This window comes from Diadema antillarum, unplaced genomic scaffold (genome assembly GCF_040938485.1).
Source record: "Diadema antillarum isolate AM-2024a unplaced genomic scaffold, OU_Dant_1.0 scf00000014, whole genome shotgun sequence".
NCBI lineage: Eukaryota > Metazoa > Echinodermata > Echinoidea > Diadematoida > Diadematidae > Diadema > Diadema antillarum.
In genome coordinates, this window is record NW_027270903.1 from 3379265 (window position 1) to 3404470 (window position 25206).

The 25206-nt window shown below is 39.5% G+C and overlaps 1 protein-coding gene across 1 annotated transcript in view; it reads right to left on the reverse strand.

Moving 5' to 3' along the window:
• Window positions 1-3386: 3386 nt before the first annotated feature.
• LOC139721955 (THO complex subunit 2-like) overlaps window positions 3387-25206 on the reverse strand; it is a 43860-nt gene continuing 22040 nt past the window's right edge. Inside the window, exons 14-37 of the mRNA XM_071633281.1 lie at window positions 24275-24461; window positions 23703-23796; window positions 22679-22759; window positions 22140-22236; window positions 21412-21529; window positions 20757-20936; window positions 19869-20033; window positions 19116-19267; window positions 18372-18498; window positions 17652-17793; window positions 16347-16504; window positions 15349-15477; window positions 14614-14814; window positions 14003-14118; window positions 12935-13001; window positions 12041-12188; window positions 11227-11446; window positions 10622-10842; window positions 9735-9998; window positions 8877-8911; window positions 7637-7702; window positions 5634-5796; window positions 4224-4303; window positions 3387-3536 (exon numbers count right to left, since the gene is read on the reverse strand). Coding sequence (XP_071489382.1) covers window positions 3387-3536; window positions 4224-4303; window positions 5634-5796; window positions 7637-7702; window positions 8877-8911; window positions 9735-9998; window positions 10622-10842; window positions 11227-11446; window positions 12041-12188; window positions 12935-13001; window positions 14003-14118; window positions 14614-14814; window positions 15349-15477; window positions 16347-16504; window positions 17652-17793; window positions 18372-18498; window positions 19116-19267; window positions 19869-20033; window positions 20757-20936; window positions 21412-21529; window positions 22140-22236; window positions 22679-22759; window positions 23703-23796; window positions 24275-24461 — 3361 coding nt within the window. The remainder of the gene's footprint in view (window positions 3537-4223; window positions 4304-5633; window positions 5797-7636; window positions 7703-8876; window positions 8912-9734; window positions 9999-10621; window positions 10843-11226; window positions 11447-12040; window positions 12189-12934; window positions 13002-14002; window positions 14119-14613; window positions 14815-15348; window positions 15478-16346; window positions 16505-17651; window positions 17794-18371; window positions 18499-19115; window positions 19268-19868; window positions 20034-20756; window positions 20937-21411; window positions 21530-22139; window positions 22237-22678; window positions 22760-23702; window positions 23797-24274; window positions 24462-25206) is intronic.

Here is a 25206-nt window from a genome sequence, read left to right on the forward strand (position 1 = left end):
CTTCATGCACACAGTGTGAAAATGGAACTCCGACAAAAATGTGCCGCGGTGCGGTCAAACCCTACCTATGCCAAATCGATTAAGACTACCTTAGGTTAAGCCTCAACTTGGGCAAAATTCAACTTATGCAGTGAACTTCGTTACATAGATCTACACTGAAGTGTCGGTCTGAAATTTACTGCAACTAGGACAATATTCAACTCAACTTATTTCCACACAGGTAGAGTTGACTATTCGTTATCACTAATTTCAACACACCTTGGTATAACTAAGTCCATTTGTGCATGGTTATTAGGGTGAGAAGGCAAACTCATGTATATTTCTGAAGAGTCATATCTGTCAATTTCTATCATAATATCATGTTACAGGAAAAGCTGCCTCATTCATATATAACGTAATGGATAACCCACTCAAAATTGCACAAGGCCTTCATTGACATCAGAATACTTCAAGCACAGAACATGAATTCTAGCTTCGTAAAGGATACTGCCGACGACATCTCCGAGGTGCCCTCCTTTTGGGCAATGTTTGAAGTACTTGTCCTAGACATTCTATCAACTGATTGGCAACCTTAGGTAGTAGGTGCAGAGAAAGTGCTATGCCCAACACAAAATATTTGCGCTTTCATATACCTCCTACTCCACAAGAACTCGGCTAATCTCAAACATGAACTGAGAATTTACTGTTGAAACGTATCAACTGTATTGCAAATAGCTAGCTAAAACACAGACGCACACATGAAATCCAACAATATTTGTAGATCACGGTGCTACAGAAGAGATGCAACATGTACCCCACTTTGTTCCATAAAAGATTTAAAAAATAATAATAATAATTAAATGCTAATGAGCATACTGCATCTTAGTGTATTCAACCTTGTGTAAATTTCAGACAAATGTTTACATGATCATTCTTCAGCAGATAAAACACAACATAATTTAAAAACAAAGAAATGCCAACCACTGTCTTCTGAATTGCCATACTTGTCATGAAAGAAGGAGATTCATAACATGGTGCTCGAATACCTCTGTGCAACTGCAGACAAAATATAAGAGACAGGCTATGCACGATACTTTTACCCTACATTCAGACGATCCCCCGGGAAGCGGCGGAAGTTTGGAGAGATTGTATCCTTTTTACAATCGACCGTCCACTCATACAATGAAATTCCCCGCCAAAAGGGGGACAAAATCACGGCTGGTGGTTTCAGCTGTGTGTTAGGGCACCGTACGTGGCGCTGTAGGGCGCGTGATCGCAAATTTATATGATTGCCTGATTCGCCACCACATTTTCAGCATGCGCACTTATGAGGAAAACATCTGTGCGAGAGATCAAGGTCAGTCCACCACCAAAATTTTGTTGCCAGACTCGACAAGCTTGCCGGGGAAGCGGGGAATGTCCCACCAAGCGTTCACACAATGGGATTGTCAGGGAAAGTTCTGGCAAACGGGGCATTCCCAGCAAATCGGGGGATCGTCTGAACACAGTGTTAATTGATGGGACTTCCCTAAAAGAATCACTTACAAAGCAAAATAGATATTACAGTAGTAGGTGAAGCCAGTTGGCAAGGTTGGTAGCAGGCCTTCTAACTCGGTCAAATAAAATACTTTGCTCCACAAAACCCTTTACAATTTATGGATGCTTCTTTTCCTAAAGCCAAGCCACATATGCTGTAGCATTTCATTCACCTGCTCTCTCCCATTAAGTTCCTAATATTGCCAAGAATTCGCTAAGTTGTTGCTAGGTAGCACAAGCCTCTGGCGAGCTTTGTAGTTAAGGGCAACTTTGGTGAACAAAGCACGCATGAAATCTTAATATATTACAGATTCAGTTTATTGTGTGAAATGTAAAATTCCAATCATTTCCCTCAGAAAAGCACCAGACATGCCCCAAAATTTTCTTTCTCTACTAATGATGTAATCTTTGGGAATATTTCAATGGACATAGTTTCACAGGGAGCTGCAGAAAGACCATTTTTACTTCAAATCTAGCAAAGGACAAATGCAGACATATTTTAACCCATTCACTACAGGAACCTGGCGGCCTGTGTATTAAATCTATGGAGATTTCAGAATTTGGCATGGAACGGGTTAAGAGAATGGGGGGGGGGGGGGGGGTCGGAAGAAGGAAAGCAGTGGCTGTGAGTCCATCATCAACATGCAGTCCTCCTTTCTCCATTCCATTGTGACACTCCTTTCAAGCTGCTGATGTCGTGATATGTACACAGAGATTCAAACTCCCGGGTCTCGTCAAGGACGCCTCTTTCGGGAGCTGCTGGATTTAGTGCAGCGAAGTCAAGGAAAAAACACAACAGGTCCATCCAGATACAAATACGAATTTGAGAGCAGTGAAAGAACATCTACAAAATCACTTCAAAGAAAGGCCTACTGTCTGCAGAGATGTACAGTACTGAAATACATTGGCGGTGTTGGCTTAGTAGAGCAGAGACTAGAGTTTTGTTGGAATCCTGTCATTTGACATGCACTGGGCATTGAGAATAGCATGCATGACTAATGACATTATCCCCCATCATATCAGTAACCTCCCTTGTTCACTTTTGGAGTCATCCTTCTAACGTTTGCAAAGGGGCTAGTACTTTCAGGACAGGATGCATACTCTTTTGGAGGCGACTAATGCAAATTGTAAAATCATCATTGGATGAACTGAAGCTACTGGCCTTGGAGTGTGTAACTCTATGATGGCAATGCCGCTGCAATCATCTTTAATACTACAGTATATGCTGGCATTTGAACGATAACTACAGTATGCAGATTTTCATAGGCTCTTGCACAGCTATGCTCAGCTTTGGTGAGTATAGCCTACGACCGTTCACTTTCAAAGCAGCTTGATGACTTTAGAAAAACGGCGAGGTATCAAACAGAAATCCTGAAAGGCTGACAGGCTGTTGCAGAAGTTGTTTTAATCTTGACTTGGCTGTAATCGCAGATCTCTTCTGCAGTGAGGACCCCATTTTGATAAACACTGTTACAATAAAATGCAGCCATGAAAATCGAGTCCTCCAATGTGCATTTCTGATGGGCCGACAGTCAAGATCAGTTGATTTTGGGAGTTGCGACAAGCGAATATCTGATTTTGCGAGTTGCTGCTAGCTGCAGAGTGTCTAGAGATGAGGCTTAGTTATGTAAAGTTACAAATAAGCACTACTGTAAAAGCATAAATTTTCGAAGTGTTGAAATTTTTCAGCAAATTCCGTGCAACCAGAAACTGGCACGAAAAATAAAAACATGTGAATATTTTTGCATGTTACATGTTCCACTAATGAATGTCTTGATTCCGCAGAATCAAAAACATGCCAAATTTATTTTAACAGGCTGGTGCAAAAAATTACCCATGTAAAAATATCCACTTTAACAAAGTATCAAGGCTTATGGCAAAGGATATTGTCTGTCATCATCTCTGTCCTCATCCACAGGTTCTCTCTTAATCTTCTTCTCCTTGGCCGGCCTCTCCCTGACGTCGGATTCTCGCCGGGAGGATTTCTCCTCCTTCACCTCCCTCTCTCGCTCTCTCTCCTCCTGTACATCCAAGACAAGACACGGATGTATAATCAAACAATACAAGAACTTTCCTATAATGGGACAATGCACCCATCATCATCAATCTCCTCTTTCTCCAATACAATGGCATTTATTTTTTTAAGAGCCCCATAAAGAGCCGCATGGTGATTTTGAGTTGTCCTCATGTAAACAATTTGGGACGGTGTAATTTCTGAATTGTTTTGAAGTATTCATATGAAATTTGGCACTATCTTGGTATGGATGGATGAAGATATATGTAATATTTCGAAGCATGTGCTTAGTGTAAAAAATTGTGGGTCAAGGTCAAATTTTAGAACTTTATCACAAGTATTATCCCCCCATATCTATTTCTTTCAAATGTTTTTTTAATGAAACTCAGTGTATGCATGCATTACATAATAAAGACTTTTTAGGGAATTTTCTGAGTTATGGTGTCAATACAAGTAAAAATATATATGTATTTTTCCTTCTTGTTTAGGAATGCATTGTTTAGGGGAAAAAAGAAAAGAAAAACAAAACAAAACAAAAACCTAAATAAACAGACAGTCTAAAATGCTGCAAAAGGGTAATAATTGGCATCTCTGCTGTAGAGTCATGGAGATATGGCAACTCTACTCGGATGGTGGATGCAATTGGAAAAGAGAGCTTTAGGGTTAATTGATGACTTTTGAGGACAAAGCTTACCGTTCTGTCGCCGTTGAAGGCGCTGCTGGAGCTAGGGCCATCCCCAAGGGACGATCTCTTGCTGCTCTTGCTTTCATGACCTGCATGGAAGAAAACATTGGGGCAAAACTGTTTGACTTACATTTGACTACACAAATGGTATGTCTGTGACCAATATTTTGACTATGAAGGAATTGCATGTTCATGGCTAATATATGACGATGAAGAAACTGTACAATTTGTATTTTCCTGTCTCTATTTTGGTATGGCAAGTTGATATTCAGGGCCTGTGTTCTCTCAATTAGCTATAAATGTCTTTGAGGTACCAGGTAGCTTGCAGATTTTCTCATAAACAAGGAATGGATCACTGTACAGGAGTAATTGAAACCCTAAGACTTTGCAACTGTTCACCTGCTTATATTCCCATCAATGCAAATCAAAACTTGTAAATTGTTATGTATCAGATGGTTTGCCATAATGTTGATGCCATGTGCTGGCATAGCGTGCCATAGTGTTGTTACTACGCACTCGAATAAAATGGAACTCAAATGTGAGTCTCCTGATCGTGCTGTTTGTTCGTAGTCGAGTCTGAACCCAACAAACTGGCAATGAAGTGGTTCAGACTTAACTACACACAGCACAATCTTGAGACTTACATTTGGGTTCCATTTTATTCGAGTGCGTAGCAACAAAACTATGGCACGCTATGCCAGCACATGGGCTTTACATTATGGCAAATCATCTGATACATAACATAAATTTAAAGACAAATGGTACACAGACAAATGTTACACTGCGATATCATAATAGCGACTCCTTATCACACTCACTACATCATACACTGATAACTTGTATTCTATCAGTTTTGGACATGGCTGAACTGAAACCTCTAAATTGCCACAAGAAATTGGTCTCTAATCTAAGACACAACTTACTCCACTTCCCAGTTTGCTTTGTGTCAATGATTTGTAACAATGTCAACAGACAGCACAGAGTCAAATGCTACACTGTGATGTAATAATACTGCGTCATGAACACACTCACTACACCATGCACATGTACTCTATGGCCCGAATTCACAAAGGTGGTACAAATGAAACCATGGTTTAAACCATGGACAAAAACAATGGAGCGCCAAGTGTCGCATGGAATATTTCGTTATGAAATCAGTCATTTCGTCCACGAAATGATAATTTCGGTAACGAAACGGTCATGTTGTCGACGAAATGACCAATTTTGTAACGAAATATTTCATGCGACACTTGGCGCTCCATGGTTTTTGTCCATGGTTTAAACCATGGTTTCATTTGTACCACCTTCGTGAATTCGGGCCTATCAGTTTTCTACGTGGCTGAACTGTATACTCCAAATGAACACACAAGAGACTGGTCTCCGAGTGTTCTACGACACTACATTATGACTTCCACTTACCCAGTTCATTTGTTTTGTGCCTCTTTGCTTCGTTGTTGGCATCCCCTGCCGAGTGGTCCCTCTTCTTTTCACTCTTCTTCTCCTTCTCCTTCTCCCGGCTTCTCTCTCGCTCAGACTCGTGTACCTCCATCAGCACTTCCCTCTCGCGGGAACGTTCGCTGCTCTGTGTTACCATGGCAACAAAGTTTCACACATCGAGGTTATCGTACTGTGTCCTCTGTTGATCATCAGATGCTAAATCTGTTTTGGTTTTTTTTTGCTCTTGTTGTTGTTGTTAAGGGCAGCTTATGGTATGCTTGAGTAGTCTTGATAAATTCAACAAAGGCACTGTTTAAATTTGTTTTGAGTTTTAAAATGTTGTCATATGCTATGCTGCTATGCTACCATAGTCAATTTAATTCAAATTAATTTGGAGCTTTCTGCACTGAATTTACATCTCACAATTGAAAATGTCAAATTTTCAATAACAACCGGACATACCATCTGAAAATTTAAACATCAGCACAAATCACATATACAATAAACTGAACAGAATGAAAAGATGCGTTGATTTAGAGATTTCCAGGATAAACGAATTAACAATCTGACAGATTGAATTACAGTAGAATGGTAGGATTGCAATGCAGAAGGCTGTTGTTAAATAAGCATAAAATTTGAAGAGACAACGGCCTAAAGAGAATATAAAACGTGTAAGCCTATATAGAGTGTACATAACGAAAAAGAAGCTAGGTTATCCGTCTCTGCTTTTGTGTGAATATGGAGCTAAGGAAAAAAATATGTAATAGGAGTGAAAAAAAAAGAAACTTTATTACTTCGAAGAGGTGCAAATCTGTGGGTGACTACATTACAGTACTAGATATTTTCCAGACAGTCAAGTTTATATGATAAACCATTTGATAAATGGTTGACTAGCATGATCATATCTGTTCACAGATCTTTTCTTGATGGTGACAACATAGTTCTAAAAGGTTTAGTTTTCTGGAGTGTTGTTGCTGTTGTTGTGTTTTTTTTTTAATGTCATTTGACCATCATCCTACAACTCAGTCAGCAGTGAAACAGAGCCATCACAATATCAAATTGTGTCTTAATGGTCTTTACTGTGACCACTATGAGTAACTTGCATTCATATCACACATGTCTGGTGCAATTTACTGGCTGATACTGTATACTGTATAAGCTGTTATTTTCGCGAGGGTTTAATTTTCGTGAATTTTGCAAATCTCAGTTGGATTGCGAATTTAACAACACGCGAAAATGTCTCCAAGCACTAGGGTAATAGCGCATTTACGTTTGCGTCGGCGTCAGATCGCGAAAACATCTCGCGAAAATGTCTATGACCTCCTCATTCGCGAAAATAACAGTGTATACAGTAGGCTGTTATTTTTGCAAATGAGCAGGTCTCAGACATTTTTGCAAGATGTTTTCGCAAATTGACACCGAGGATATTGCAAGTGCACTATTAGCCTAGCGCTTGGCAACATTTTCGCGTGTTGTTAAATTCGCAAAATTCGCAAAATTAACAGCTTAAACAGTCATCTCTTTGATATTCCACGTAAACATCCTCGACATACAGAAATATGATAAAATGCCTACAGCATCATAATACAGCTTGACACAGATGACTGACAATTTGCAACATTAGACCTCACACAAGAATACCGACATTATCAGGACGGTCTTCATGATATGAGGGATGTAATGACCTTTGAATGAGACATATCACAGCAAGAAATGCAACAGAAAGCGAATACAAACATCATAAGTTACTGAGGACAATATCAGAATAGGAGTTATTATTTGTCACTCCAACCGAGAAAGACAAAAAGGATTTGTTATAAGAACAGAAACAGTTAAACTGGCATACTAACGAGCTACAGAAATTCTTCAAACGTCAGTAATGAATTCAAGATTATGGAACAGGTAAAGATCCGTGCCTCCTCTACTACTGGCATTTCTTGAATCGAGCTGTTCTACAGCAGATGAGAGCAAGAGGAAAGGATTACCTTGCTTCTCCTGTGTTTAGTAGAAGAGGGCTCTCGCCCGAGATCAGGGGAGCTTGCACTAGAGACCTGTGATACAGTGCAGGGGGTTAGTGAGTTAGTGCACACACAGAAGGTGAGATAATTACAAAGTCGCCTTAACCATAAATGACCCTGACTGTAACCAATGACCCAAAGAAAAAATCTTTAAAGTTTTTAAACTTTTACTTCACTATATCAACAAAAATGTAAAAGGGGTATCATAGTAATAACAGTCACATCTTCATTCTCATATTCTGTGACTTCGTCCGTGGGACAGAAGTGGTAACATAATTTCTGACATATTTGTCACACAACGGTATCTATCAAATTTCCATGTGCATGACGTTGTTTTTTTGCTTCGTTTTTTCAACATTTCAAAAAGGAGTGATTACAGTATTATCTTTATAGCAATACATATCAAAAACTTTTCAAAATGCAATCTTAAGACTTTCAAAATCTCTCTCACAGATAAGCAGTGCATATCTCCTGAAGATCTTTTTTTCTCCAACTACTTAATGCATGTTTACAGCCGAAATGGTTAACATAATTCTTTAATCGTAATTCAAATATACATTCTCTACTTCAAAATTATTTCTTTCTCTTTCTTTACAGTTTGATATCAGTGTATTTTTATATCAGACTTAATGTTCTCTGAAATTTGATGTGGACATTTTTACACCCTATGCCTGCATAAAGCACATTTTATATTTAAAACAAAATAATGAAATGTAATCAGTTTTCATAGCTGCTCACTGCAACATCACAGCACACCGAAAAATAATTTCAAGACATTCATAAAGCCAAACAAAAATCATAGAAACAAGAACTGTTATCACCATAAATACTGAAAGAAGAAAGAAGACACATACACGCATCCCCGACAGGAAAGTATTACATGAAATCGCAAACTGTATGACAATTAAGACTTGAAAAACAGAAGCTGAAAAATCGAAGGCCATTCATATAGATGTGCCCTTCTCCCATATTATCACTGTAACAAGATATCAGCATTGAAATACCTCAGAAAACAAGCTCAGAAAAATACACGCTATCTTAACAAATGTCAACTATTCTATAAAGAAATTTCCATTAATCTACAAACTAAGATCTACTGCTCAGCAAACTAATAACTACTGCTCAAGAACTTCAAAACCAGCTAATGTCATCATAGCACTCAGGTAACAATGTAACTAACACCATCTCTTTCAATATGAATACTTACAGCTGTCGATCCATCCGTTCTTCTCCTTTTATGTTCTGCATTGGGAAGAAAGGATTTTCAAAAAGAGGATGTTATTGGTTTGGGGATACTTTACATGTAACCTCTTTTGCATAATTTGCATTTTTCTATTCTTTTTTTTTAATCAACTTTTTGTATGAACTGAACTATTATGAACCTCGCTTGTTTATATCATGAATGCAAGCAATTGTGCACATCTTTACATCTCCATAAAATATTTGCCCGTTCTCGTCATTTCATGCTACGTCAGTGGAGGACAAAATTCACACAAATTTCTACACAGCAAAACATTTCTCATTTGTAGCATATGACAGATATAAGATTACTTTGGCTCTTATATTGGCTGTATGGTAAACGTACACATATGAATATAGTACGTGGGAGGGTGTACTATTGAGGATTGATATCGAATCTACCATGTGTGCATGCAGTTGCCGATCATTCTCACTCCATGAGATTTCAGACTTTTTTACTTCCAGGTGGCTTTTTATATGTCAAGCCATATTTGTGAAGAGTTGTAAAATGACAGAAGAAATGCTTCCTCAACTAAATGTATGCTTCTACATGTCTTCCTCCAAATGAATACACACATTTCAATGCAAAAAAAAAAAAAAAAATTGTTAAATCTTTAAAATGAATACCTCATTCACCCCATCCCCTATATTTACCCCATCCCCTATCTCGATCCCAGAAAAAGAGAGATAGATACAGATAGAGACAGACAGACAGACAGACAGAGACAGACAGACAGACAGACAGACAGACAGACAGTCAAACAGACAGGCAGCCCAGCAGACAGAGAAAGAGAGGTGGTTGCTTTGCCATCTCTCCCCTGCTCACCTCTGTCGGCCGAGCTCATGGCCGGCGACTCTCTCCTTGACGACGACCCTCCCGACCCCTGGCTGGAGTTAGAGGCGACACTCTCCTCCCTCTGACTCCTCTCCTTGGATGACCTATGACCCTCGTCCTTCTCCTTGGTCTTCTCTCGGTGCGAGGAGGACTTCTTCTCCACCTTCCTCCCTCGTTCCTCCTCCCTGCCGTCCACCTCTACCTTGGGGGCCACCATGTCCTCCGAGCTGTGGCTCTTGTGATCTTTGCTGGCACCTTCAGGGGGAAGCATTTCATAGAGTGTTTCATCAGTAATTTTCAACACTTTGTGGCTGGGGCATAAAATAAAAGTCACTTCAAACCCTGTCCAACATTTCACACAGTTCAAATCTGAGCCAAAGCAGGCCTCTTGATAATTAACGGTCATCGATGCCTCTTTGGTTGGCTGTGATGCCCCCAGAAAGATATATTCTCAAGGCCATTGAATACCAGCCCTTTTTCTTTTGGTCGCCATGCCCTTTTTCATTTGACTGTTGTTTCTCCGTCATATCACGCATATCAAAAGACCAATAAATTTATTCAGACTTAAATAAATGTGGTATTGCCAGTATAATATGTGTGTGTTATATTGCAATTCTGGTACCAAAGTGTCGTACATCGTGCTATCGGCATTTTAGAAAAAAAAATGGCCTTGGTGCCCTTTTGACCGAAATAGACTGCCCTTTAAAAAGTGGGCGTAATTCTCTTTGGAATAGCCTTACTGCCACTGAAAATTTTGGGGTATCCACGGACACTTTGCCCCAAGATAAAAGTGCCCTGTCAAAAATCTCTGTGACCTTCAAAACTCTTATTTCGAGCCCTGCAAAGCAAAGCAAGTAAAATTGAGGACCCCAAATCACTGTTCTTCTCACCCTTTCCATCATCCCTGTGTGATTTCTCGCCGCCGCCTGACTTCTTGTCCGACGACCTTTGAACTTTGGCCTCCTTGCTGGCCTTCTCCTCCTTAGGAGCCTTGTCTTCCTTGGAGACTTTCTCTTCCTTCACCAGTCGACTGCTTCCACTGCCATCTTTGTGATTCTTCTCTTCCTTACGACTCTTGGACTTGCCGCCCTCCGTCGACCTGTGACAATTCACAAGCGATGTACGTTACATCCATCTCTTACGTCTTAAAGTCAGTTTGTTTTGACACATTACCCATTTTCTGTAAATCCTAGCCCACATATAAGCACTTGAAACTAGTCCCTTAAGTGCTTAGATAAAAATGATGTGGTGGCTAGAGTAACATAGGGTAGCACACCTGAAATATCTCAGCAAAAATGTACCACAAGACATTTTGATGCAGCCAAATGAAACAAAAACAATGGGGACAGACAAGATGAAACTCGCTATTCAGGTTAACAGTGAAAAACACAGATTTAACGATAATGGTCGTCTTCTGTTGTCATAACATCTTGTTAAGTGTGTAGATAACACCTTTCACAGCAGCTGCCAGCAGCATACTTACTTGGAATCTGCCTTTTTGGAGCCTGACACTTGCGTGCTGCCTGAGGGTTGGCTTGATGTCTTCACAGTAGCACTGTTGGACTTTGAGGCCGAAGACTTTCCGGTGACTTGTGAGGAGCTGGCCGATTTGGACGACTTGGTTCCCGACGAAGACTTACTGGAAGAGTCCCGGCTCGACGAAGTTTTGGAACTGGATGACTTCTCAGCCGAGTGATCCATGTCTGAGATGAGCATTTTCGAGATTTTCAAGATTTTCATGATTTTGAACAGTAGTGGTACACTTGCACTTTGTACAATGATTTTGTATCCCTTGTAAAAGTCAAGACCCAACTACTATTCAAGGGCCTTGCAGATGTACTACACACACCATTAGTGATGATGCATCAACTGGACATGTTCTCAAAGATGACTACAGTACTAGGGCCTACACACACACAAAAAAAAAACACCCAACCCAAATATGCATATTCTGAAATGGACACATACTGCCTTCATTTGCTAGAATCAATACTGTGACACCCCCCCCCCCCCCCCACAAAGCAAATATTGGATTAGGCATGTCAATTACACATGAACAAAAGCTATCCTGAACTCAACTAAACAAGTAGATGTGGTCAAGTGTTCTTTGTTGTGTTGTGTTTTGTTTGTTTGCTTGTTGTTTTTTCTGCCACTGACACTGTTCAGGTCACAAAGTCAAACAACTCTCTGAAGATACATAGGCCTACTACGGATGAAGCACGGAAATGCAATAACAGATCACGGCAACCCATCAGCACAACCTCCCACACCAAGCAAAGAAACAAAGCGACTGGTACCTTTGCCCTGGTCTTCCTTTGATGAGACCCCATTGACAAGGGTGCTACTCTGGCTACCAGAGATTGAGGTGTTGCTGGCTGATGAGGCAGACTTCCCTCCAGTAGCTTCAGCCGACTGGCTAGCAGGCGCTGCTGCAACATTGGGTTTCTGTAAGACAAAGATTACAGCAAAACCAATTTCTTTAATCTTTGATAAAAGGTGAATGACATTTAAAAAATATACATTTTTCATTTGTAACTAATAGCTTCAGTTTGACTCATCCCCTCAATATTTTCTGTATAAAATATTTGAATTGATATATTTGAAAAAAAAAAAGTGTTGGCACTAATAAAACCTTTCTGAATTTCTTCATAATTTCTTTGTGTCTGTTTATCTCATTTGGTTGCTTACATAGGAGTTCAGGGATATCACACTACCACTCTTTCATGATTAATAGCTTGCAAAAAAGCCATATATAGTAACTCATGTAAGTTTATATACACATGTGCAATTTCAAAAGAAATCATGAATATCTAGAAACTTTATTTTATCATTGCAGAAAATAAAGGAAGCATGTAATGAATCAAAAGGATTTCCTCTGTTAAAGCAGCCAGGTGTCTACACAAGATAATCCCTCAAATCTAACTGCTGTGAACTGAAACCCTGTATACATTTCTGTAAAACAAAGAATGTTTGAGTGCACTTTAACCCGTTCCATACTAAATTCTGAAATCCCCATAGACTTAACACACAGGCCAACAGGTTCCCGTGTGGAATGGGTTAATTTCGCAAAATTAAAATACACACAAAAGTTCTTGTCTATACTGTGTGCATTGAATATTAGTGGCAACTCGTCATGACGTGAAAATATCAAGTTTTACAGTATTGGAAACATTTACAGATGACTGCCTCACCTCTTTGAAGTGAAACTTGTCCTCTGGTATCATGGCTGGTCTCCTAGCCTTCAGCTGACCAGAATATCTAATGACCAACACAAAGGAATCATGGCATTACACTTTGCTCACAAAGTTAAATTGTTATTTAAAGTAGTGCCATTGTCACAAGGCCTGTCAAAGGGGATAAATGATGAAGAGTTATCATTATTATTGTTATATAATGGAACCCTTATTATAAGGAATTCCACAGGACCAAGGAAATCACCTTGTGTCAGTTGTCCTGTGGTGCCTATATGGAAAGGCAAGTGAAAAGAAAGTGTTTGAATCAGCAGGGTCACCTTGGTGTAAACAGGTTTTCTGAACACTTCATAACAAGGTTCCATTGTAGTAGTTTGTTATTGAAACATGTTATGCGGTTTATAAACTTCGAGATTGTTACCATGTTCTTGTGTCTTTATAGCAAGATTTTTAACAATAAAGAAACTTAAAACTTGAAACCTGAAAAAAAAAAGGAAGCAATACAAGATATTTGAGAGAAAAAAAATGTAACACAAAATGAATACGATACCAATGTTCTGTAGACTAAAGATCTTATTTGCAAGTTCATTTCTATGAAGACTCTTGCAGAAGTCAGTGACCATGTTAATATGATCACATTCTATCAACTGATTCATTGCTACCTTGGCCAAACCATGAGGGGGTCAGTGTAATTTGCGTGGTCAGCTCTAACACACACGACCTTCAGTTAATGTCCAGAAGGGCATCCCTTACATCTCTCCAAAGAGGATGGCTTGATAACGCACAACATTGCTCTGCCAGGCTAAGCCTTTGGATCCAAGCCTCTTGACCATAAAGTTGAAACGTTCTCATGAAAGTCAACTCACTGCCTTTTTGTTTTTTTCTGTTCAAATAATCACATAGAATTTACTAATATGAAAATTTATCTACAAGAAAAGGGTAATGTTCATTTCCTTACCACACTGTCGACCATCACAAATCAGCAGAAGAAAAAGTTTTATCACATAGTTCTACAAACTCTTACCAGTTTTGTTTTGTTTTGTTTTTCTAATTGATAGGTTTACCTACCCCATGGCCAGTGCATAGATGTCCGGTCTCTTCTCCTTCTCCTCCACCTTGATTTTGTCCACTCGCTTCTCCAACACCTGGCCCAGGTTCTGGACCAGCGGGAAGTAGGGCAGGATCTAAAAGGAAAGGCAGCATCAAGAATAGCATTATTCACAGATCATGCATGTAACAACTACAAGTTTGCACTGTTGTGATACTCTTGATAGTAGCATAGGTGATTGGTCATGACTTACAGAATCTATTAGCGATATACTTTCTTTGTTCCCTTATCTGATGCAAAATAAGTTGAATATACACCGATATGCTAACTCCACTTTCACACTTGTGTTTCCATGAAGAAAGAATCCTTGGGACACTATCTTTTCATGAATTTGAATGACAACTAGGATAATTAAAAGCACCACATTTGTTACACAGCGATGTTTCTGAAATCAGTTTACACTCTCCTACTTTTGAACATGCTACACACACACCTTCACCAACAGAAAATTCTGTAAACTTCTTGTCTTATACAATTATGATAATATATGAACGTATCTAAGCAATGCCCTACACTAGGAAATGAGCTGTTCATTCAAAAGAATTACTTCCTCTAGCTCTCCCATCCATACCTTGGTCAGAAGGATGAGAGTGTTGCGAATCTGTGTGTACTCCTTGGACTCCAGGCAGCACACGACTGCCTTGGTCAGCTTGTACTGCCACTTGTGGCACACATGTCTGAAGTTCTCATAGTCCAGCTGGTCAGCCTTGTTACTGGACTCTGTGCCGCTCGCTCTCAGGACGGTGACAAATCCAGGGAAATTGCCACATTCCTGGTAAAAAAGTAGTGAAGAGTCACACATACTTAATCAGAATATGGAGTAGGTGACAAATAGTATTAACTCTTCTCAGATTAAAAAATTTTACTTCAACTTATTGCATGCATTTATATCTGTATGTAAATTCATTTCTCATGCATTCATTTGGATTTTCATTGACAGACCCGTACATTACAAGCACTGCATTTTTAATGCATCCCTCCATTTTTTGCTGAACATGTATTAAACTTTGCTTTGTTATGGGAAGCATATCTGGACATCATTTTAAAAGAAATATAATTGCTAAATGATTCAACAGTGTCATCATCACTTTTGTACACCTTGTTAATGTGTTGTCTGTTGGAAATTGAAATGAACTGACATTTGAATTGAATTGATTTTACAATCCATCTATTTATCCATTCATGTAGTTTTCCTTTATATCATCCTGCACACATTTGAGTCTCTGGGAGAATGTGCGTGAACACTCGATCTACTTGAACCACTCCCTGCCAACTGGTCAGTGTTGAATGTATCTTGGTGCCATACCCTGTCATAGATGTCTTTGTTGCTATGCCACCTCATGACAGTTTCCATCATGGCTGACAGGAAGCGACCATAGCGGCTGGCCTCGTTCTCTGTGCAGCTGGCCACCGTGTACGTGATGTCCTGAAACACCTGGTTCACAAAAAAGAAATTGAAGATTTCAAAATATGGATACAGATTTAACTAGGCATTAGAGAAATCCTTTATAGAGTACCGCAGTGTGATGTCACAGTCATTCATCGCCATGGAAACTGGTCTAAACAACCTCATCTGGCTCAAGTGTTTGTGCATGCATCTGGTTCCAACCCAAGCTATAACACAAGACTTTTACATCATTACTTCGGTACTCTATAGGGGAATGATAGGCTACGGTGGTCAGAGTCAAATGAAGAATTTTGTTTGTTTCGCAGCACAAACTTCCACATCCACTGCTGCAGATGATACAAACTTTTTTAAGTGTGGAAACAACTTGCAATTTTAATTCATCATATTTTCTCCCATTTAATCTCTTCAATTATTTCTTGTTTAAAAGGAGATTTTTACATGATTCTTCCTCATTTTCTGACATTGGGTATGAAAGAGATTCACCCTTACATATCCATCAACCCTATCATGAATGTACCACGGACCTGGGTTTCCGATTTCAGACAAGCTGTTCTGTCAAAATCATGCTACGGTGTGTGTAGCATTTCCCAGAAAAGTGAGAACCTATCTCTGTTCGTTCAACTACAGTTTGTTGAAAGCATCTCTAAACTTTTTTTTCCTGCAGATAAACACCGGATAAATTTTCACCATCACTTCTCCAAGACATCAAAAAGAAAAAGAAAAAAAAAAGATAATTAATTAATTAAATAAAATAAAATTGAAGTATACTTGGTTAGAAAACACACCAAGGGATAATGAACTTCATCCCCCCCCCCCCCCCAGAAAAGGTTCAATAAACATCACCACAGACATCACATACTCAAGTAATTGTAACAGATTGGCCAATGCCCACTTACCCTGTCATAGCACAAGAGTGTGGAGAAGTTGGGCGTTTTGAGTTGGTGTACCGTCAGCACAAACTTGGCACAGTAGAGAGCATCGCTGGCTGAGAAGCAGCATCGGGGAAAAACACACAGCTGGAGAAACTGGGTGATGGTCTCATTCTTGGTGGAACCTATGCAACAAACAGCAAAGTATATTAAGTGTAATCTGGGACTAGAAGTATCAGCTGTTCATTCTTTCATTTGTTCATACATTTGTTTGTTCATTTATCTGCTTGTAGTGTGTCCATTCATCTGTTCATTTGCTGTCCATTCATCAATCAATCCATCCATTCATTCATTCATTCATTCATTCATTCATTCATTGTATTTTTTTTCAGCAAAATGACAAATTTGAGGTACAACATAACTCATCTGGTAGACATGTACAGTAAACTAAGATAATACCTGGTAATGAGAGAACTTTATCATGTTTGGGATTGGCTGACTGAAAGTGACATCATGTACTGAATAAAACTTATAATTTTGATGTTGCTTTCCTATTTCAGACCATGAGAAAATCTGTGTAAAATTCAGCTCAAATTCTCCTAACCCCAAATGACGGCAATGAATATGCTGCGACATAAATTAATGCTTGCATAAGAAAGATCTCAACACTTGGAGCATATACTCAAAAAGTTCACCACATTTGTTCATCAAACCCATCCTCCAAATGAAATGACAAGATAACACCATTCCACACAAGTACTATGAAGTCTGTCATCTATCCTACAGAGCTGCCAACTTTTGTATAAGCCTTTCAGTACTCTGATGGCTGAAAATCAGTAATTTGCACCTTTTTTGAGTGAAAATCAGTAATCCTTAACAGTGTTATAGAATTTATTACAGACAATGATTTCTAAAATCAGTAATTTGCTTGTACCCTTCAGTATTCTTGTCCAATTTCAGTAGAAATTACTGAAAATCAGTACTAGTTGGCAGCTCTGATCCTACATATCCCTGAAATGGCTTATAACTAAATCGAACAATGACCCTCATTTCTCCAAACAGAGCACATGGACAGACAAGAAATCCACATAGTAACTATTTACTAAAATTTTGAAATTTCAAGTTGCCAGTAATTACTAGTACCACACTTGCTGGTTCAACCTGGCAAGTAACACTTCCCATTAACCATCTCTCCATCACCAACCCAAAATGCTGTAAATGGTGTATTCAAACTTGGTGCAGGCAGTAATGTTAGAGTTAAACAGTTAATGTTCCAGCAGGAGAGAATGATCTATGGTCAAAGTGAGTGAAACCAGAGAAGTCTAAACATACGTGCGGTGAACCACGTCTCGCACTCCTTTGTCAGCCGCGCCTCGATGCGCTGGCAGTGCTCCATCTGTTTCTTCTCTTCCTCCCTCAGTCGGTCGATGATCAAGGCATAGCGTTCCTTCTCCTTCTTCCTCTTGGTGGAGGCCTGCGTGAGAGAAATACGGCAATCGTTAACCCATTGAGGACAGGCTGATTTTGCAACAACACGCATTTCCCATAGACCCCTGCTTGAGTATACTCAGGACTCGGGACTCAATGAGTTAAAATTGATGACTGACACCCTCTTCAATATCGTAAAACAAACATCTTGCATTGATGGTACACTCAGCACACATATGCCTTGAATCCTTTCTTTTTCAAATCTTTGCTGTTATCTAGCTGATGGCAATTCACTTCAGAGGCTTTCTTTATTCTACAAGAAAATTTACGTAGAGATATGATAAAATCATTCTAAAGACCATGCCATACCCAGCAAGCAGAAAATACTTGGCATCATTTTTGTGTGTTTACATAACAAACTGCACACAGTGCTAACTCAAATCAAATAAGGACATGCACATCCACTGGAATCTATGAAATAATTATTCTAGGCCATGCAACATCAAGCATTCAGAAACTACTTGGTATCAGATTTATATATCAACACAAACTTTAACTTGAAAACAAGACCAAATTCTGTGAAATTCCCATGAAATCCTCCATCTTGAATGGAAACCACCTCACCATGTCTTTGTTGTCATCTACTTGCGATATGGTAGTCTTGATCTTGTTGATCTCCTTCTCATAGCTGGCGCTCGGCACGTGGAGGTCGTACATGGCAAGGGTCCAGAAGGTTCCATAAAACTGTGGACTGCATATTATACAAAGAACGAATGGAAAAGTGGCATTGGTACATTATTCATGCAACATAGCAAAACATAATGTGTCTTACAGTTGAATATTACAATTCCGTCGCTTTGAGAACAGCAAAAGAGATTTAACACTAGGTATCCTCTGTGATGTCCTCTAATTCTAAACTGCTAGATCATTTTCATGACGATTAGTCTGAAAACAAAAGCGTCATAATAACATTATCACAAGTTATGAGTAATAATTTTAAATTATTGGCTGTCTATAACAACATTCTCACAAATAATGAGGGATATGATACCATACATTGCAACCGATTGACAGATTGCCCTACATCAATGTAAATGTAGGGCAATTTGTCAATCAGTTGTAATGAAAACGTCTCGACATCGATGTAGGGCAATTTGTCAATCAGTTGCAATGAAAACATCTCGACAGAAGAATTTCATGAATTTGAATGATACTATAGATACTTTTAACAATACTTAAAAATGGTGTGCTTTTCATGCTATCAGCACAGTAATGAATCAAAGAGCGCAAGTTTCAGATACAGCATCCTCATTATTCATGAAAGGAAGAGGAGACAAAAGTGGTACAATGGAAATGACAGACACTGACCTGATGTCATCCCAGACCTTGGTGGGATGGAAAGAGGTGATACTCTCCATCATTGGGCCCATCACCGTCTGAGAGGCCTGTACATAGCGCTGGGTGCGGGTTGACCCGCCCTTACTGCTCTTGTCCTGTCGCTTTAGCTCGTCCATCTTAGACTGGTTTAATACAAAGCAAAAAGACATGTCACTGCTGCAATGGAATTCCTCCTTCCGCCACAAAACTATGGACACTCAGAGCTATGCATGAAGAGTTCCTTTTCAAAATGTGCTAAATCCATTTTTGTGTGTGTGTGTGTGTGTTCCAATTGAACTTTTTTTTTACAGAAATGTATTCATTTTTAGAAATCCCACACACTTATCACTTCAAAGTATTAACATTCTTGTAAGAGAAGAGAGAAATCAGGCAACGAAAAATGAGTTTTGTTCCAAAAGGTGCTAAATCCGTTTCTGTTCTGTTCCAAAAGAAGCGACATCTAGCGGGAACCAATCATCACCTAAGCAAATCACAATACGTGGTTGCAATCAAAATCATTTTAGCTGAAAACATGTGCAAATTCATCATTCCATGAGTTTCTCACTTTAGGTCTGAGTTTGATCAAACTTCTACCATTCTCATTCGTCTGATTTCACTAAATTCATCAAAAGTCAATTTAGTTAAAATCTCTGTCTATTTTTAAAAAAGTTGGATTACACATGGGCAAAACATAAAGGTCTGCACACGGGCAAGATATAGTCTCCAAGAGTCAAAGAGACCAACCTGTATGGCGTGGGTACACATGGGTCTGTAGAGGAAGAAGGCACTCTCCGGTGTGAGGTGGTAGCTAGTGACCATCTTGACCAGGTCAGGGAAGTGTTTGGAGTAGTCCTCGATACTCAGCAGGTTGGAGAGGAAACCGCCCAGCTGCACCAGGGTGTCTTGGCACTGCAAGTAGGCAACATGAAATGTAAAGCAAATGTAGAAAATATGATAAAGTGTACAAAAGTCTGCAATTGCAAAATCCGGCAAAGAAATTAAGTGAATATGTGAATATATAACTTGTATAATCCACTGTGTGATTAATGCTGTTATCCGGCAGAAATATTTTGAAGGTAACCTGGCCATTTTAAATTGTGCTTTACATGTACTATAAGCCTCAATATCTATATGTGATTAATTTTTTTGCACAGAGCAGCTAAAAACATATTTATAGACTCTTGAATTCATACTGTGCAATTGTCCACCCATTCAAAATGTGCAGATAAAATTTGGAAGATATTTTCATGGTTTTAAAATTCAGGCTAGCTAAAAATTGTGCAAAATATGTAAAAAATTTATTTATTGCAAAAATTTCTGCATTTACATTAATCTGTATATTGCTATATTACACCATGCTTTAAAGTGAAGTCAAACATTTTCAAATTTACCATAGGGAAACTGAAATCACAGAATTCTTACTGAACTTGAACTCCTTCCTTGCATGGATCGTATCCACAACTGTTGATGTCACATTTTCTCTTAACCTTGAAAACCACCATATGAAACCAGATGGACCTTCTTTTTTTTTTTCCAAAAACAAATCTTATCCCAGAGATTGAAATATCAGGACTGACAACCTGAGTGCTCTATGTACCAACAGGAAGGCATAGCTTGATCAGAGATCCTCACCTGGTCATACAACATGCCAACCAGCTTGAGATGGGTGCCAGCGTCGTGCTTGAAAACCACACGGTATTTCTCCTGGGCCATCAGGATGCACATGGTGACTGCGAGGTCATCCTCCAGCAGTGCCTCTTTAAGCCGCTGTGAGGACCTCTTGGTGTTTCGCACCTGGGTGAAATATCCTCCCTGCACAGTGGTGTAACAAAAATAATGATAACAAAGACACATGCATAATACACACTTTAAGACATGTACTGATCAAACTTCTACACACAAAGCAGAGAATTACATGGCAGCCAGCTAGACTTTTTGAAGGCTTCACTTAGCATGATCTAGCATACATGATAATTTTTTGAAAAATCCACGATAAACCTTTTACATTACGTCACAGGCAATGTGTGTGTTGATGTTTGTCATGATCGCGTGCTCAGTGGCCGAGATCTGGAGGGGAGCTTGAAATTTCACTACAGAGATTTTAAAAGCAGTTATACTCCACAAGTGTATATCACAGACATTGGACTGGTGAACAATGAAATACATGTACTTCAGTCCATGACTTGTATCTTTTCCAAGACACCAAACAAGGCCCTTCCCAGTGGTCATGAAAAGATCATTCAGTCTCACACATTTTTCAAGAAATGATGGACACGTCTTGACCCACCTCTGCCCGTAGAAGCTCTCCACCGGCCAGGGCCCCCAGCTGGTCAGGGGTCATCTCTTCGGTCACTTCAATACCAGCCATCTTGAGCACCACTTCTCGCAAGATCAGAAGATCGAAACTAGAGGGGAGAAGCAGCACGATTACTTCATTTTAATACCTGTCTCATTATCGCCTTGTGTTTGTTTGTTAGAATGAAAAGTAAACCTATTGACATGTTACGCAAAATTTCAGTGGACACTTCAACCTCGCAAAATTCTAAAATATAATTATATTATTTCTGAATGTTATATCTCATTTCCATTCCATTATATTACTTGATTCTCATGTTTCCCATGAGCTTTTAAAAAATACAGAGATCTTAGATGGGTTTCTGAAGTCTGTGTTTACAAAGCGCATGATAAATTTCTACAGCAAACTGAATGCAAGTGAATAGCTAGATGAAGCAGAAACTTGCTTTCAGGGAAACGCATGGCATGCTTCTGATCTACTTTCTTAGGGTTAGGATGGCAATGATCTGAGAAATAAATTCATTGGTTGAAAATGAGAAGGGCGGTAAGTTGTCTTGAACACCATGCATGGGTTCAGTGGTAACTTAACGCCTTTCTCATTCTCACTCGAAAAATTCTAGACGAGAAGGCAAAACAATAAATGAGCACATGGAGGAGAAACTGTAACGATGAATACAAGCAAACACACTGGCAAAAAAATAAGAAAAAAACTTGACTCACCTCCTTCCAACCTTCAGTTGGTTTGCTACAAACTGGAGCAGACCTGTGAGCTCAATATTGTACTTGCGAAACATAGCACCACAGAAAGATGCGAGACCTGCAACAATAAAATCAATACACATTAAATAATGTAAGTCACAATGCTAGCAGTATCTGTGACTAGTACATCTCTGATCGTCTAGTAAGGAGTGGCTTGCCTTGCACAAAAATACATAAAAACGATGTTCACCTAGCAACAGCACACCTTATCAGGAAAGTAGGACTTTTCTACCAATGATTTTCAACCAATTTTATCTTGTCACCAAAATATAATGCCTTGACGGATTATGAATACTCAGCAGTAAGGTGTTGACCCGTTGAGGACAGGCTGATTTTGCTACAACATGCATTTCCCATAGACACTAGCCCGAGTGTACTCGGCACTCGTCCTCAATGGGCGAAGAGCTGCCAGTAATGTAGGTATAAACTCCATAATAGCTATCAATTCAAGGTATGACCATTTGAAGTAGTTGTGGGGAGAGAAAAAGGAAGTAACTCACTCTGCATCCATAATGAGAGACCGGTGTCATCGTGTTTCATCCTCTCCTTCTCTGGGTTGGCCAACGCCTCTATGACGCTGTCTGTGCATTCAACAGTGGCTAAGGAAACTTACTACCATGAGTATACACTTCATTACCAAAAGAGGAACGGGGACTCTTGGTAACAACATGGCTACAGGCCTTGTATGCCTTTATTCTGGTACACACGTCACACCTATCATCATTCAAGAGATGTGGAGGTCCTCACTTGCTTGACTAGAACGGTTTTGAAGATGTATCAGACTTGTATGTAATTATGTGTAGACAAAACAAACACATCCCTTCACCTTTTTGCCTTTTGTTCTTGTAATATATCAAAAGCATTTGCAGGAGCAAAGAATACTTGTTTGTTATCAAAACGACAAACTGGAAATCAGCAAAGCAATTTAAGACAATGGAATTACAATCACATGATACACATATTTTTATTTCAAGAAGCAATTGTGGTTTAAAATCTGACAAGATATGGAAAGAAAGGTACCTGTAGATGATCTAATTTCTAATAAAGCTGTCACCAGAGTAACTTATCAAATCAGCAGATCGTCGCTGGGGTGACAAGACCTTGTATCTGCAAGTTTGGTGAAAATGGCTTTTTTGGATTAATGGTCAAATAATGGGTTAAGTGATGTCCTGTCCAAATATCAACTGTCTTACTCTAAAAATGAAGCCACCACGGCATGTCAAAGGAAAGGCTATCCCATTCGCCACAGTGCTTTGGCCGCCATGTTTATTTGCTCTCCTGAACATTTGACATTTTGTAGATACGAGGTCTTGTCACCCCAGCGACGATATGCTTTTATCTATCTGAACTTGCAGAGTTTGCACTTCTTTGCATAGAGCCGAGCATATATTCGCACAGTGGACGTGACCACAAACTTATCACCTGCACAAAACTTCCCCCCAACATTTCATATATAGAGAGAGTCATGTCAGAACTTATTCTGATTATCATCCATCAGGTTGTATTCCATTTTGAGAAGGATACATGCAAGAACATCATACGACAGCGATGTCAGGTATTTCAATGAGTCCACCACTGGACCTATCAAGTTGTCGTACATCTGAATCTGGGAGAGCACCTGTAACCAGTAAAAAAACACATACAAGGATGCTATATAATATCATGCTATTACGGATCAACTGCAGCACTTTACACAAAATAAGAATCTCCAGTACACAATTTTCACCTACAGTTAAAAAGTATTGGTCATCTTACCAAGATTTTATTCTGCTCCTTGCAAAAGGTCAGATGGGATTTGTTTGCATGGCGTGGATTTGTCATCTTCATACCATGACTCCATCTATGCCCACACCAAGACAGGTGTCTTCATTCATCATGGCAAAGGAATGCACACACTGGAGCTATTTTGGAGTACGTATAGGGTTTACCAAGGATACCCTGCCTGAAACACAATCACACTTCCTGCTCTCTTCCTGCTTACTAAACCCTTTGTTTGCTTCCATTGTAGATTGGCATGGAAGACCCCATAGTGTTGTGCAAACCATCTGAAGTCTCTGGCACAGAGAGGCTTAAGCCACTGCTAAGAAGAGACTCACGTAGGAGAAGAGGACCCCAGGGTTGGAATGGCTCAGCTTGCCAAGCTGCCTCCCAGAAGGCTTGACATTCTCCTTGGTCAGCCGCTTCATGATGTACTTGGCCCTGTCTGTTGTCTTGGCCTTGGTGCGAATCAGGGGCGGGTGGATGCCGTAGCTGTGATTGATCCAGCGGTTGTACAGGCAATACCTGATAAAAAAATTCCAACAATGATATTACACTATAACACTGGTTTAAAAATGACACTGCAAGATTTTCTCCGCCCTTTTGTGTCCAGGCACTAACAAAGTACTTTGCATTTGCCAAGCTTCTTCATAACCATTCAGTAATCCTTACAAACTTGACCTAGTTGTAAAGTTAGCAAGCTCACTCAGGTGTAGCAATGTTCCAAGAGGAGGGCCATGGTGACACAAAAGGGATTAATGGGATTAGGTAATCTCAGTTATCCATACACACTTGACCTAGTTGTAAAGTTATCAAGCCCACTCAGGTGTAGTAATGTTCCAACAGGACGGCCATGGTGACACAAAAGGGATTAATGGGATTAGATAATCTCAGTTATCCATACAAACTTGACCTAGTTGTAAAGTTAGTAAGCTCACTCAGGTGTAGCAATGTTCCAACAGGAGGACCATGGTGACACAAAAGGGATTAGGTAATCTCTATTCACTGACAATTAATTTTCAGACATCTGTGATACTCCGCAACTGAAGCACACTAAGGGCTAACAGGAGTAATGCTGTAAAACCAGAAATTTTTGAGTGCATCTTATTTTTGCCAATTTTGTGGAAATTTTATGCTGCGAAAAAGGCTTGCAGCTCCAATTCGCAAACATTTCATGCCACAATTTTTTTTTTTTTTCTGGCTTTACAGTACGACACTAATATGAGAAAGGAACAAGGAAAAGTAGAAATTACGCGGTGCGCAATATATG